This window comes from Balaenoptera physalus, assembly GCF_965194825.1.
Source record: "Balaenoptera physalus genome assembly, chromosome: 7".
Classification (NCBI taxonomy): Eukaryota; Metazoa; Chordata; class Mammalia; order Artiodactyla; family Balaenopteridae; genus Balaenoptera; species Balaenoptera physalus.
The window spans coordinates 114485285-114501238 of record NC_138886.1 but is presented as its reverse complement, the minus strand read 5'-3'; the positions used below and the strand labels follow the sequence as shown (position 1 = coordinate 114501238).

Sequence of the window (15954 nt, the reverse complement as noted above, 5' to 3'; positions counted from 1 at the left end):
GTTCATGAGATTCTTCTATTTTCTTCATTTTCATTGTTTTGTAATATCCCTTTGTATGAATAGATCATAACTGATTTATCCATTCTACTGCTGATGAACATTACCAGCTTGGGGCTGCTAAGTACATTCTTGACCTGCATTCTGTTATATATGTATAAATTTCTCTTGAGTACATACCTAGAAATAAAATTGTTGGCTTGTTGGCTTTGCATGTCCTCAACTTAACTAGATGTTGAACCATTTCCCAGAGTAGGTGTATTAATTTATAAACCCATATCAATTCATGAGAGTGCTCAGAGCTCTAAATGTTTGCCAATTCGTTCAAGTCTGTTAATGTCAGACTTTTCACTTTTTGTCGGTATGCTTGGTGTGTAATGAAATCTCACTTGATCTTAATTTGCATTTCCTTGATTAATAATGGCATAGATTACCATTTCATGTTTCCTCACCACTATAAGTCCTTTGTCCATTTTTCTATTCAGTGGTCTGCATTTTTAAAAATCTACTGGAGATAATTTTAAAATCTACTTTTTATATATCTTGGATATTAATACTTTGGCAAATATAATCTCCCTATCCTTACATTTTATGATTTTTTTTTTCACATTTGATTTATTTACTTATTTATTTATATTTATTATTATTTTTTTAAATGAGTTTGGTCTTTTATTTATTATTTTTTAAAATTTATTTATTTATTTATTTATTCACTTATTCATCCATTCTTGGCTGCGTCGGGTCCCCGTTGCTGCGCGCAGGCCTTCTCTAGTTGCGGCGAGCTGGGGCCACTCTTCATCGCGGTGCGCAGGCCCCCCACCGCAGTGGCCTCTCCCGTTGCAGAGCACGGGATCCAGGTGCATGGGCTTCAGCAGTTGTAGCTCGCAGGCTCTAGAGTGCAGGCTCAGTAGTTGTGGCGCACGGGCCCAGCCGCTCCGCGGCATGTGGGATCCTCCCAAACCAGGGCTCGAACCTGTGTCCCCTGTATTGGCAGGCGGATTCTCAACCACTGCGCCACCAGGGAAGCCCCTATGATGTTTTTTGATGAACCAAAGTTGTGATTTTAATATAGTTAAATTTATCAAATAGTTTCCCTTATGGTTAGTGCTTTATGTATCTTGTTTAAGAAATGCTTCTCAAACCCAAGATCATAATGATATTATCTACTTGAAGTTTTGTAGTTTTGTTTTCACATTTAGGTCTGTAATCTACTTGGAATTTACTTTTTTTTTCACTCTTCTTACAATATTTTAGATTTTCTTTTTAAACTTATTTTTATTGAATAATAGTTGATTTATAATATTATATTAATTTCATGTGTACAGCATAGTGATTCAATATTTTTATAGACTATACTTCATTTAAACTACTATATATAAAATATATAACTAATAAGGACCTACTGTATAGCTCAGGGAACTCTACTCAATTCTCTGTAGTGACCAGTAGGGAAAAGAATCTTAAAAAGAGTGGATATATGTATATGTATAACTGAATCACTTGCTGTACACCTGAAACTAACACAACTTTGTAAATCAACTATACTTTAATAAAAAACTTTTAAAAATGAAATATCAACTTTCCAAAGTTAAAAAAAATAAAATTACAAAATAATTACTATATTGCCCTGTACTGTACAATATATCCTCGTTGCTTATTTATTTTATACATAGTAGTTTATACTCTCAATCCCATACCCCTATCTTGCCCCCCTCCTCCCCTCTCCCCACTGGTAAGCACTAGTTTGTTCTCTATATCTGTGAGTCTGTTTTTGTTTTGTTATATACATTTGTTTGTGTTATTTTTTAGATTCCACACATAGGTGAAAACATGGAATATTTGTCTTTCTCTGTCTGACTTATTTCACTAAGCATAAAATACCCTCTAGGTCCATCTATATTGTTGCAAATGGAAGAATATCATTTTTATGGCTGAGTAATATTCCATTGTATATATATATACCACAACTTCTCTAACCATTCATCTGTTGATGAACACTTGGGTTGCTTCTGTATCTTAGCTATTGTAAATAACATTGCTATGAACACTGGGGTGCATGTATCTTTTTGAGTTAGTGTTTTCATTTTTTTCAGATATACATACAAGAGTGGAATTGCTGGATCATATGGTAGTTCTATTTTTAGTTTTTTGAGGAAATTCCATACTGTTTTCCATAGTGGCTGCACCACTTTACATTCCCATCAACAGTGTACAAGGGTTCCCTTTTCTCCACATCCTAGCCAACATTTATGTGTAGACTTTTTGAGGTTAGTCATTCTGACAGGTGTGAGGTGGCACCTCACTGCAGTTTTGATTTGCATTTCTCTAACAATTAGCAATGTTGTGTATCTTTCATGTGCCTGTTAGTTACCTGTATACCTTCTTTGGAAAAATGTCTATTCAGGTCTTCTGCTTATTTTTTAATTGGATTGTTTGTTTATCAATATTGAGTTGTATGAGCTGTTTATATATTTTAGCTATTAACCCCTTATCAGTCAAATCATTTGCAAATATTTTCTCCCATTCAGTAGGTTGTCTCTTCATTCTGTCAATGGTTTCCTCTACTATGCAAAAGCTTTTAAGTTTAATTAGGTTCCATTTGTTTATTTTTGCTTTTATTTCTTTTGCCTTAGGAGACAGATCAAAAAAAATTGCTACAATTTATGTCAAAGAGTGTTCTGCCTATGCTCTCTTCTAGGAGTTATATGGTTTCAGGTCTTACATTTAGGTCTTTAATCCATTTTGAGTTTATTTTTGTATGTGTTGTTAGGGAGTGTTCTAATCTCATTGTTCTACATGTAGCTGTCCAGTGTTCCCAGCACCACTTACTGAAGACTGTCTTTTCTCCATTCTACATTCTTGTCTCCTTTTTCACAGCTTAATTGACCATAGGTGTGTGGCTTTATTCTGGGCTCTCTATCCTGTTCCATTTAACTATGTGTCTATTTTTGTGCCAGCACCATGCTGCTTTGACTCCTGTAGTTTTGTGTTACAGTCTGAAGTCAGGGACCACGATACCTCCAGGTTTGTTCTTTTTTCTCCAGATTGCTTGCTCTGGCAATTTGGGGTCTTTTGTGCTTCCATATAAATTTTAAGATTATTTGTTCTAGATCTGCGAAAAATATCATAGGTATTTTGATAGGGATTGCATTTAATCTGTAGATTGCTTTGGGTAGTATGTGCTTTATAATAAATCTTGATATCTGGAAGAACGAATCCTCCCATCCTCTTGTTCTTATGCAAGAGTGTCTCTGCTTTTCTTAAACTTTTGCCTTTCCAAATAAACATCAGAATCAGCTTTAAAGATCCACAAAAATAACACAACAAAAAAACTGCAGCTGAGTTATTTTTATGAGAAGCTTTTAAAATACTGATTCAATTTCTTAATGATTATAGGTCTATTCAGTTTTGTTTTGTTTCGTTTTGTTTTTGGCCACGCCACACAGCTTGCAGGATCTTAGTTCCTCAACCAGGAATTGAACACAGGCCACGGTAGTGAAAGCACCGACTCCTACCCACTCGACTGCCAGGGAATTCCCAGTTTTGTTATATTTTTAAGGACTCTGTCTTATCTAATTATCTAACTTTTCAAATGTATTGACGTAAAGTTGCCTATCTGCAGTGATATCCCATTTTTTCTTCCCAATAATGGGTATTTGTGACCTCATTTTTTCCTTGATCAACTAACCAATGCTTTATCAATTTTATTAGCCATTTTGAAATATCAATTTCTGGCTTCCTTAATCCTCTCTACTACTTTTTTATTTCCTATTCCATTTACTTCTGTTCTTCATTATTTCTTTCTTCCTCATTGTTTGGTTTATGTTGTTGTTGACTTTCTAAGTTCTTGAGATGGATGCTGAGCTCTGTCTTTCACCACCTCTAATGTAAGAATTTAAGGCTCTGTATTTCCTTCTAAGAACGGCTTTAGCCATGCCCTATAAGTTTTGAAGTGTAGTATTTTAATTACCAGTCAGTTCAAAATATTTTCTGATTTCCATTATGGCTTATCTTTGATCCATAAGATAATTAGAAAATTTCTTCTATTCTAACATAAAAGGATTTTCTGCATATCTTTTTGCTATTGATTTCCAGCATAACCACATTATGATAAGAGAAACATAATCTCTATGATTTTAGTCCCTCTGCAACATATTGAGACTCTATGGCTTAGTACATTTCCATGTGTGATTAAGAAGGTGTAGGGTACAGTGTTTTATATGTGTCCATTAGATCGAGCGCTTTAATTGCATTGGTCACAGTCTCCATATGCTTAATAAGGTCCTTAAGACTCAACTCTTCTGGAATTGGCAAATTCCCTAGAGCAAAGGTGTTTTAGTCCCCTGCTTACCAGTCTGGATTCCTCTGTTCCCTTCGATTTTACATGGTAATTCCTAATCATTTTGTCGGGATTTTGATGTGATGCTTTTAATATGTTTTTATATCTTATCCAACATTTTGAGTTGTTTTTGATGAGAAGTTGATCTGAATAGCCTAGCCTGCCATTTAAGAACCTGGAAATTCTAGTTCCTGCCAATGTTATCAGCTCTGATTTTTTTCTCTTATCTAATTTAATACTCTTTTATGTGAAGTAATGTAATTCTTCTGACTTCATTTCTTCTTATTGATTTTATATTATTTCAGGAATTGATCAGCAAAGTTTAAATGACCTAAACTCTCCTATCTCAAATATGTGGAATTCTTCCTGGCTGAAAGTTTTCAAAAGCCTGTTTGAACTTACTGACCCTAATCACATCTTTCAAAAGAAATTCTTGGATACCTGCCCTTGGTATAGGCTGCCAAAAGATATTAGCATTCCTAACCTCTGCTACCACACTATCCATTACAAATAAATTTTGATTTATAGCCTAAAAAAAAGCCTATTTGAACTTCTTAATCTTGAAAATCCTTAACAGATTATAAAATTGTAATATGTATTACAAGGAGCTTGTTAGGACAGATACTCTTCATCGGATAATGTGCTGCTGTTTCCAGTTACGGTGTGGTTGTGTTTTCTGTTGGCTGATAGCATCTTGTAACAATGTAGGACCACATACCATACAATGGAAATAACACAAGGTTTGAAGTTGAACTCTTAGGTCCAAATCCCAGCTCTGACAATAAAGTACTAACTGGCTCATGGAAAATCACTTCACCTCTCTGGGCCTATCTGTTCATCTGTAAAATGGGTTTAAGACCACCTACTCACAGGTTACTTTAAGGATCAAATGGGATCACATGCACATAAGAACCTAGCATCATGCTCAGCCCAGAGTAAATACCCGGTAGGAGTCTGTCATTGAGTCTGGAGGCACCAAACCCTTAAAGCACTAGAAAGGCAGAGGAAAAATGTTAAATATAAGCTCTATAGTATTATATGAGAGAGGGATTTGAAAGTGCAAATAGCACATTTGCAAATAGCAAAGATACTGTGTACATATATGATAATGTTATGCAAGGAAAAGTACGACTGAAAGAACAATTAATAAAGAAAAATATCAGTTAAATTCTTTGTTTCTTTTTTTCCTGTTTCTGAAATTCTTAAAAGAATGAAATCTCTTTCAGAATTCATAATGCTGGGTTTGGGTCTTTTTTGCATTTTGTATGTGTGCAGCTGTTCCTCCACTATAAGTATGCACATCTGCTCATTAGCAATACAATATAATTCCCACTGTCTAATTATTTGCAGATGATAGATTCCTTGTACGTGGGCTAAAAAAAGGATAGTCCTTCAAAACTGGTGACTTATTTTAAAAGACCAACTAAAAAGGGTCAGCACAACGAAGTTCAGATATTAATTTGGCAGTTCAAATATATGAACACCAGCACTTAATTGCCAACTTGATGAGAAACAGAAGGAAAAGAGGATTTTTCTCTCTCCGATTAATATTCCCCGATAGACAGCATCAGGCCCTGGCTTCTCTATGGTGCACCTGGAAAGAGGCTATTAAGCAAACCTGCTAAAGTTGGAGCGGACCAGCCCCACCGCAGATTCTCTGGGAACCGCGCACCTCGAGCGATTCTGCACAGTGAGTGTGGGGCTGTGCTGGGAGGGGGATGTGTGGTCCACGGACACTAAATGGAGAAGAGTCCTTGGGGTCTCTAGTCTCCACCACGGGCTGAGGAACCACATTAATCCCCTACTCTTGGCTCTGAGGGTGAGGCAGCAAGCCTCATGGGGGGGGGGGCTGTGCTGGGAGGGGGATGTGTGGTCCATGGGGACAGCCAGATGAAGCTTCTGAGGACAACTGGGAGCTCCCCGTGGGAGGGTGGAGGGTGGGTGTGGGTGTGGGAGGGAAAGGGATGCTGAGCAGCTGATTGAGGATAAAGGGTGTGAACCAAGCACAGGAAATGATCAAGCGTATTCAAAGCATAAGATGGGGAAAATGAGAGGGAAAAAATGGAGGAATACTGGGGTTCAAGAGAAAGCAAGGCCAACAAATGGGAGCTGGTGAAATGGCTCTTACATGGGCAGGATGAGGATGGTGGCTATTATAGATGACATGCTTATTCTGTGCCCGGCACTGGGCTCTGCACAACAGACTACATTCCTTCCTACATCTTGATGGATGCTGATGGGAGAGGAACCATTTTACAGATGGGAAAACTGAGGTTCGTTCATTCATTTGTTCAATGAAAAAATATTTCATATGAAGCTTACTTTCTAGAAGAGGAGACAGTTAATAAACAATAAACAGACAAATCAGTCCACCCTGTGATAAGTGTTAGGAAGAAAAGAGAGAGCAGTGATGGCAAAAGCCGGGAGGAGGGCTGGAGAGCCTCCTTTAGTTAGGGCGGGTCAGCGAAGACTTCTCTGAGGACATGACTCTTTAAGCTGAAGGAAAAGAAGGAGCCAATCATGCCAACAGCTGTGGGCAGATGGAGCCGTAGGTATGGGCCCAGCAAGGGAGCGCTTGTGTCTTCCAGGAATGGGGTGAATGAAGGCCACGATGCAGACATGCAGTGGGTGAGGGTGTGGAGGGGGAGGGGCAGCAGGGCCTGAGGCCAGAGCAGGAGGCGCCAGTCAGCTGATCCCAGGCCAGGCTGCCACGGTAAAGAGTGTGTATCAGCCCAAAGGAAAGGCAGGAGAGGGACATACTTTTGTTTCGTATTTTTGGCAGATCATTATGGGTACTGGATTGGGGAAGGGGCAAGGCCAGTCAGGAGGCGACTGTGACAGCCAGATGAGAGTAATGAGAGCCACGACCCAGTGGTCAGGCAGAGACAGAGAGAAAGGACGCGGTGAGTGACATAACCTCCCCAGGCCACATGGCTAGTACGTGGCAGGCCTGGTTAAAGCCATATCCTCTAACCCCAGAGTCCATACTCTTAACAGATTTGATTAAAGCTGTTTTAATTAAGGAAGCATTTTAATTAAGATCTTCAGAGGAGTGAGTGGGAGTTCATCACCAGCTTACAGTTGAAGGCTATTTTAGTAAGGATTAGTTCAGCTGTTGTAAGAAAAAAAAAAAAGAAAAAGAAAAAGAAAAAGAAAAGAAGGCCTAAAATGAACCAAAATAATAATAGCTTAAAGAAGTTCTTGCCTAAAGAGTCCAGCCTGGGATACTGACTCTGGAGCCTTCGATCCTGTAGCTCCTCAGTTACAAGGGTGAGGTCTCCACCCCTGTGGTCTAAGACGGTTCATCACTGCATCCACAAGTAACTTGCGGGAAGAAAGAAAGAAGAGGAGAATGGCCTTTCCTCTAAGTGTACCGAACCCAGAATTTGACACCATCACTGGTACTCATGCTCTGGTAGTCAGAATTCAGACATGTGGCTATACTTAGTCATAAGGAGTCTGGGAAATTTAGTCTTTATTGGTGGTTGCACATCCAGCTAAAATTCCAATCCTTCAAAAGTAGGGAAACTGATACTGGGGTCAGCTCGCAGTCACAGCCAGAAGGCCTCTGCAGAAAGGCCACCACTCACCAGAGCAGTTCCCCACCTGCGGCCCCAGCCCCTGGGAAGGCCGGGAGCTACTACTAGAGGTCCACAAATCCAACTGTGCAGCAGGCATGGCCTAGAGGCTGTGGAATGCATTATGCATGTAGGCATTTCCATTTTCCAGAGCTATGTGACATTGTGCTAGTTAATAAAACAGGCATTCAGTTTAAAGTGATCAAATTTGCAGTAGCATTTTCATATATTTGCTTTAAAAAGGTTACTAAGGGCACAACTATATCACATGGGGGATCCTAAAAAATGTTTATCTTTAGAAGAGGTCTTCCTAGTCAAGAAGCATGGACCCCTCTGGTGTAGGGGAAAGAAAATAGATTTGGGCTTAGTCAGAGCTGTGTCCAAATATTGCCAACAACATCAAGCAAGACAGTCAGTCTTCTGGAACCTCATTCCTTCTCTTCTGTTAAGCGAAGACAGTGAACCCCAATTCATGAGATTATGGTAAGGGTTAAATGAAATTATAGGTATAAAGCATCTAAGCACTAAGACTGGCCCGTAAGGGGTGCTTCATAAATGGTGCTGTCCTTTCCCCAGGATCGAGGAGAGTGAAAGAGGTTGGAATCGAGAAGTCAGGTTTATGGGATCAAGTCAGGCAAAGCTGAGTCTCCACATTGTGCACTTGTGTGCTTGTGGCTTGGCTCAAGGTACAGGGTCTGGGCCCTGCCTCCTCCGGCAGGAAGAGGAGGACCGAAACGATGGAATTCATGCACAGAGCATGCTAGGCACAGGGCTACAGAGCAAGCATGAGAGGCTGGGATCTTACGTGGTTCTTCTGAGCACTGGGCCAGCAGCAAACACGAGGCGGTTTCTGCCCACCAACCTCATCACCATCACCGCCAGCAGTTTCATCACAGAACGAGAACACGGACAATGCTGAAACCTTTCCAACTAGCAGGAAGTACAAAAGAACCTTTGTGGGTAGAAGCCCCACCCTTTAGTAAGCAGAGGGTAGACATTTTCCCACAGAAATCAAGGATATAAAAAAAACTACATAAAACTGGTGAAGTTGTACTGCTGTGTTGAGAAGAACACAACTACGAAGCAGCCACTTGCATGGTTCTTGACGTTTTCAAGTGATTTTCACATAATTTCATTGCATTCTTATGACAACCCAAGAAGTACGCAGGATAGATATCACTATCCCTTTTTGGTAGATGAGAAAACAGAGTTTCAGACGGAGTAAGTGTCTTGGTCAAGGTCGTGAGGTTGGGAAGAGGTCCATCTGGTGCCAGAACCCAAATCTAACTGTCGGGCTCTGCCGTGTTGTCTGGAGACCGGGGGAGTTTGGGGACCACACGGTCAGGAAGGAGCCTGGAGGAACTGTATTTGTCCCATGAGTAAGACAAAGCCAGAACAGGACGTATTAGCTTAAACAGTGGTGTCTGAATGCTTCGGCAAAAGCCGGGGTTTCGTGGTAAATTCAGAGAAAAGACTATTCCGTTTACTGGCCGGTCATCTGTAAACTTCACCCAAAGCTAATCCATTGAGCAGCCCCCTCTCAGGACTCACTGCCTGTTGGCTGTGGAATCACGGGTCTTGGGCCCCCTACATCGTTAAAAGCCCACACTTTCTGATAGCTCTTACCAGCTCTGCTCCCTTCAAACTGGTGGACCACGGGGATTTCCTCCTTTCCACTGGGACAGATGCCGTGAGAGCTGCTTTAGTACCCTCAAGCAGGGAAGAACGTGCAGGATTTTCTCTGTCTGGTCTATACCGTGAAGATCTGATTTAATTGAAAGGGAACTTAAGCTTCAATCCTTGCTGTTTCTACTATATTAGACCCTTGTCATTAGCAAAAAGCCCGCATTTGCTAATACCACTCTAGGAGATTGCTTCTCCCAGAAAATGAAGTAAATTATAACTAAAGATTTTTAGTGGCCCCTGCAAATCCTTCATAACTTTATAAACAAGGCAGTAAAGCCTTTCAACATGCTAATTAAAATACATGTCTCTTGAGGCCTATTGCTATTGAGAATCGTGTGTGTCTGGGGCGGGCCTATCATCACATTGAAGATCAATGTCATCTCAACTTTTACTTAAGTTTTGTCTTTTTGTTGATAAGTAATTCTGGTACAGGTAAGAGCATTCTTCATGCAGGTGGAGGAATCACTTACTCTTGTTTCTGAAAAGAACCTACAATGGACTATTGCTTCACAGACCAGAGTCTCCACCAAAGCCAACATGCTTCTGTCCTTACAAGTGTCCATTTTCTGAGTAAGAGTAATCAGTCTTACACGCCTCTACTTCCCCCACCTGCTCTACTGGGTGCTTTTCTTTTCTGGGCCACTTTTCACTGTGAAATGTGGTAAGAGTCACCATGTGACTTCAGGTAGAGAATTAAGAAGTTGTGTTCAGATGGCCAAGTTCACCTGCAGCTCAGCTATCTCCTGCTGCATGCCCATCCTTTAGCAAGTGGACTTCAAATTCTTACCTCAGAAAAATTACATGATTACACGTTTTAGACCTTCAGAGTTCCCTGGAAATATTAAATCCATCGATACCAGACTTCTTATGAACTTATGTTTTTGCTTTTAATCTCCCAGGGTTAACCAATACTTGTTTTAATTATTTCAGGTTAACATTTTGGTCTGTGATCTTATACACATTTATGTGAATGCTCATTTGATCTCAGTTTATTGGGATTAAACTATTTTCTTCCTATAGAAATGTATCTTCCCTGTGTGTTAACCAAAATGTTGGATACTGCTTCTTATTCCAGACCACTTAGTGATCTAGCACCACTTAGCAGAATACCTGGCAAAAAGAGCAGACACAAGATAAATGTCATTGATGAATGCTTGCCTTTCACAATACTTCAGAAATATTGAAAAGGCATCTGATATGTTCTCAGGCCATATGTCCCAAATCCTAAATCCTAATTCTGAATTACCACGAAACCTCCAATCAAACCACCAACAGTTCTTGAAGAAACAATTTCTAGTGTCCGCCCCTCGGTGTCTGAGTCAATGATAAAACCATTCAAATGGCTTTAGACCTCTGATTTATGGAGCCAGATGAACATGGTTAACTAACAGTTACTGAATATAATGATCGAGCATAATGCTCATTGTTTAAATTGAGTAAGTGGATTAGTTAGGGTTTTTGTTGTTGTTGGAAGTAATAGAAAGCCAACAAACTAGCTCAAGTTAAAAAAAGGAAGGGAATACCTAGTAGCTGTCCTAGCTTGAAGAGCTCACAGGCGAGCTCTCAGAATTGCAGGAGGAGCTGCAGGAATGAGGAGTCCCAGGGCCTCAGAGCCTCCTGAGGGTTTTCTCCTCGCATCTCTCATCTCTCAGCGTCTCTGCTCACCTTCCTCCCTCGCTTCTCGGGTGGGCACGTCATTCCCCATACAGAGCACCTGCCCCTGCAGCCGCAACAAACTGAGAGCATACGACAGTCCCAGCGAAGGACTCTAGCTGGTTCTGCTTGGGTCACATGCCTGTTCTTTGGATCAAACAGTGTTGACAATAGGAAAAGATACTGATTGATCAGGCCTGGATCATATGATCACTCCATTGGCCCTATTTCCAGAAGGGTCCTAGGAAACCCTACAAGGCAGAAGAAGATTGTTACCATGGTCCATTACACTGAACTATCTAAAAAAGTAATTCTAATAATAATGCGGGAAGATCAGAAATCTTGTGATTTAATATGTGTGACTGTATATATTACATGAAGCACTATTCTAAGCAGAAACAAATATACACAAGGGTAGAAACACTCTCCTCCTACATGTATAATTTGTCCAAAATATCAGTGTAAAAAATAGGTCACTCGACATTCCAGTCCCATTGTCTGTGACCCCCATCATTCCATCATTACCGACTTCATCTTCTGACTCATAGAACTGAAGCTGGAGTTGAACCAGATGACCTCTAAAGTCTCTTCCAGTCTATGAGCCTATGAACACCCTGTTAGAAAAAAAAAATACCTCTGGAAGAACACCACATCAACCTATTACATTATTGGACAGTGTTATGGGCTAAAGGGTGTCCCACCTCTCCCCACACTTCACATGTTGAAGCCCTAACCTCCAATACTTCAGAGTGTAACTTCATTTGGAGATAGAGCCTTTAAAGATTAAGATTAAATGAAGTAATTTGGGTGGGCCCTAATCCAGTTTGACTGGTGTTCTTATACAAAGAGGAGATCAGGACACAGACACACACAGAGGGAAGACTGTATGAGGAGAAGACAGCCATCGACAAGCCAAGATGAAACCAGCCCTGCCAATGCCTTCAACTCAGACTCCCAGCCTCCAGGACTGTGAGAAAATGAATTTCTGTTGTTTAAGACACCCAGTCTGTGATACTTTATGATGGCAGCCTTAGCAAATTAATACAGATAGTAAACCAAGAATTTCAAAGAGGACTCAGGCAAAGTTGAGACAAATCTGACCCACGGGATGGGGAGAACAAGAGGTTCTCCTAAAGTTCTGTTGAAGGTGGAATTCCCCTGAGATTCAGGGGCCAGAACTCGTGACCTAATCACTGAGGTGTGCCAGTAAAGATGTGATAAAATGGGTAAGACGTTAAGAGAAGTAAGGAGGGAGAAGTGGATGACAGACTTCACCCTCTTCGGAATTTTGCGGGGGCCAAGCATAAGGTGGTTGTGTCGGGACATGGCATTACGGGTGGCCGGGCCAAGGCCACACACCCAGCCTTGCGGGCCTGCGGGGAGCCTGGCTCCTCCATGACTTCAGGTTTGCCCGGGCTCCTCATAGGTGTCTCCACGTAGAACTTCGGCGCCCTCAGCATCCTGCCTGACCCTCGGCTTTGAGAGCCAACAGGCTGAATGGCTGCTCCATCTGGACCAAAGGCTTCCCGGCGTGAGTTCCTGGCCGTCACTACCCTTATTTATGATGCTCACCAGTTTCCCTTTGAGCCATGCGTGTCTAAGCCATTAGGCTTGCCGTTCTCATATGATGTGACAGTCCAGTAGTCCAAACGGGGGTGGCATCAGAACCTTCTGATGATAGTACTCTTGCCCTATCAGTCCTCTACCCCCCCTGCCCCATACCTCACTGCTCCCCCAACAGGAACTCATCCCCCCATGTCAACCAGACTTCACTGTCATGGAGAGCCTGCTCCTGGCCTCCTTCCCGGCCTTTACCCACCCTGCTGGATGTACCTGGATCCTGGACCTGCCTGACCCTGGCTCGTTGATCATTTTGCTGTTCTTGCCTTAGCTCTGACCTTTGCCCTCTGGCAAACCACCCTGGCATTAGGTGGAACCAAAACTCAGGACTCACCAACCTATGCTGCTGGGGTCTTGGTAAGGTCCCACCCCAAAGCACAATGCACATTTGGAAAAACACATCCATTCATCAGGAAATAGCCAACATGGCGTACCCACTCCCCCAAAATCTGACACCAAAGGGAAGATATTTCCGTTAAATAGACCGATTGCTAAATGAAAATCACATCGAATATACAGGACTTTTCAGTTCATAAGCCTCATAATATCAGATCATCACACTGGCAAAGCAGTGCTTGTAAGGCTGTTAAGATGAAATCTGGAAATTACTCCATTATTGAATATTACAATGATATTTGCCAACATGAGATTTTTGCTTGTGTGTGCATTCAAATAAAATTCCTGACCACCATTGTTTACAGCCCAAATATATTAATATCTCCATATAATAAATTCCAAAGAAGACAAATGAAATATTTAAATAACCCAAGCATTGTAGAACCACTGAATACTGCATTTTACCTTTATGTTCTCTCTTTTTTTTTAAATCACCCACAGACATTTAAAAGAAAAAAAAAAAAGGCTGATAATGTCAAAAGATGAGGAAGGCTAAATAAATTCAGGGAAATAAAGGAACCATAAATCAGGAAAACTTTGGAGCTGCTAGAAAGACACTTTAATTTTGTAGACAAAAGACTGCATTAAGGAGGAATAATGCAATAATCAAAGGTGAACGAATCTCTATTGTCTGGTGTCTTTCTCTGTGGGAATTTTCCCAGCCCTGACAGCTGTAAAGGGGGGAGGGGCGCAGACAGTGGCTGTGCCTTTATTCTCTCGCCCTCTTTCTCCCCAGCCCCTCCCCTTCTCCGTCAATAAATGTCTGCAATCATATTCTTGAGCTCCTGTGTGATTTCAAGGTTCATCTCTTCCATGCAGCTCAAACACTAATTATCCCAGCTGTAATTAGTAAGATAATTAAATACTGGCTCACTCATCTACCTTGGGTCGGGTCATGATTCTCCCAGAAGACCTTGAGCAGCTCCTCAAAGCTGATGCGTTCTGGCTGGTATACCACTCGGACTACTTCTGCGTGGCCAGTTCTGCCTTGAAAGAAACAGAACGTACAACCCAAATTTACTGACAACATCAATTTATGACAAGTTATTTGTTTCCAAAAAACCACTAGACAAAGGCTGAAATTCTTCCCTCTGAAGGCAGGCTGGGAGCACAATTGTACTTTAATGCTTTCATCCTAAGTCTCTGTCGCTGGTTCTTTTTCCATAAAAGTACACGGTTGTCCTCGAGCAAGTTTCCTGAGGATGATGATTTCTCTTCATTGTGCTCTAATTTTTTTTTAATTCCATGAGAAAATAAACTTGGGTTTTCATTTTTCTAATCTCACTCTTACAAAACCTTATGGATCCAACCTGACATGGTGCTAGAGATTTGAAACTCTGCAAAGGGGAATGAGCCAATTTATTTTTATCAACCCCCCCTTCTCTGTGCGTAGTAAGCTCAGCTGCACTACAGAGGGAGATGGTGCCAGACAGAGAAACCCAAGAAAAAAACAGGCTTATAACTCGTTCACATTAGATAAATTTGTTAACAGAGAGACATATTTGCTGTGCTGTTAACACTGAAGCGAGGGTCAGGTTCATACACCCAGCAGGACGGTAAGTGTTTTCTCAGCCTAATTCGTCTCTGTGGTAAACAACTACTGTAGCAAAAGCCTCTCTGCGGCCCCCGCTGTTAGCACACTCCCCTCTCAAAGGTGGTCCCCCAGGTTCTAAGGATCAGGGAAGCAGGTACTTGCAGTACCACTTGTACCTGTGGAATTCATGCCCTCTCTTATTTTACGGTGTTAGAACACGGTAAATAATAGACCCCTCCATACTAACATCACCTCTATGTTTAAATTTGTTTTCCATCTCTTTCAGTCACCTTGTGTGTAGTAAAGAATTTAGCCTCGCCCAAACAGGTAGCTGGCCTCTGCCTTGGCTCTGGTAGGTAATCTAGGTCATACCTGATAGGAGTGTCCTAACTATAGGTGTCCTAACACCTAACTAGGTGTCCACACCTATACTCTTAGGGTGGGGCTAGCCACACTGAATCTCAGGGTAGGGCTGCCAACAGTCCTAGGGTAGAGGCTGCCATGTCGGAAAGACCAACCATGTGACTGAGGGTGGCGGCTTTGGGTAACACAGTATCGGTTGACCGAGAGCCTGAGTTCAACCATGTGGACAATCAATCAATCATACCTATGTAATGAAGCCCCAATTAAAAATTCTGGACACCAAAGCTTGGGAGAGCTTCCTGGTTGGCAATACTCTGCATATCGTCACACATGGAGGCCAGGAGGGTAACATATCCTGACTGCATGGGAGATGACACAGAGGCTTTGCACTGGAACCCTTCCAGACTCCGCCTATGTGACTCTTCCTTTAGCTGATTTTGATCTGTATCCTTTTCCTGTAATCAGCTATAACTGTGAGGATAACAGCTCTCAACTTGCGTGGGTCCTTCTAACAAATTATCAGACCTCCCAGTGGTCTGGGGAATCCTTTGAACTTGCATCTTAGTTTGCAAAAGTGTTTTCCCCTATGTTGGTAATCTCACCTTAATTCTTACAACCCTCCAATTGTACACGCAGGGAAGGCAGAAATCCCCATTTTACAAACTGGCAAACAGGTACATATGAGTTAGATTTTCCCAAGGTCACAGAGCTAGCAAATTTCTGGACCATAACCTGAAAAAACACCTTCTGACTTCTTGTCCAGGGTTCTGTCCAATATATCAAAGCGA

The 15954-nt window shown here is 41.5% G+C and overlaps 1 protein-coding gene across 3 annotated transcripts in view; it reads right to left on the bottom strand.

Moving 5' to 3' along the window:
* MSRA (methionine sulfoxide reductase A) overlaps positions 1-15954 on the bottom strand; it is a 377340-nt gene that overhangs the window by 114423 nt on the left and 246963 nt on the right. For all 3 annotated transcript variants that reach the window (XM_082469049.1, XM_082469048.1, XM_082469050.1), the window contains exon 4: positions 14152-14256. In XM_082469049.1, coding sequence (XP_082325175.1) covers positions 14152-14256 — 105 coding nt within the window. The remainder of the gene's footprint in view (positions 1-14151; positions 14257-15954) is intronic.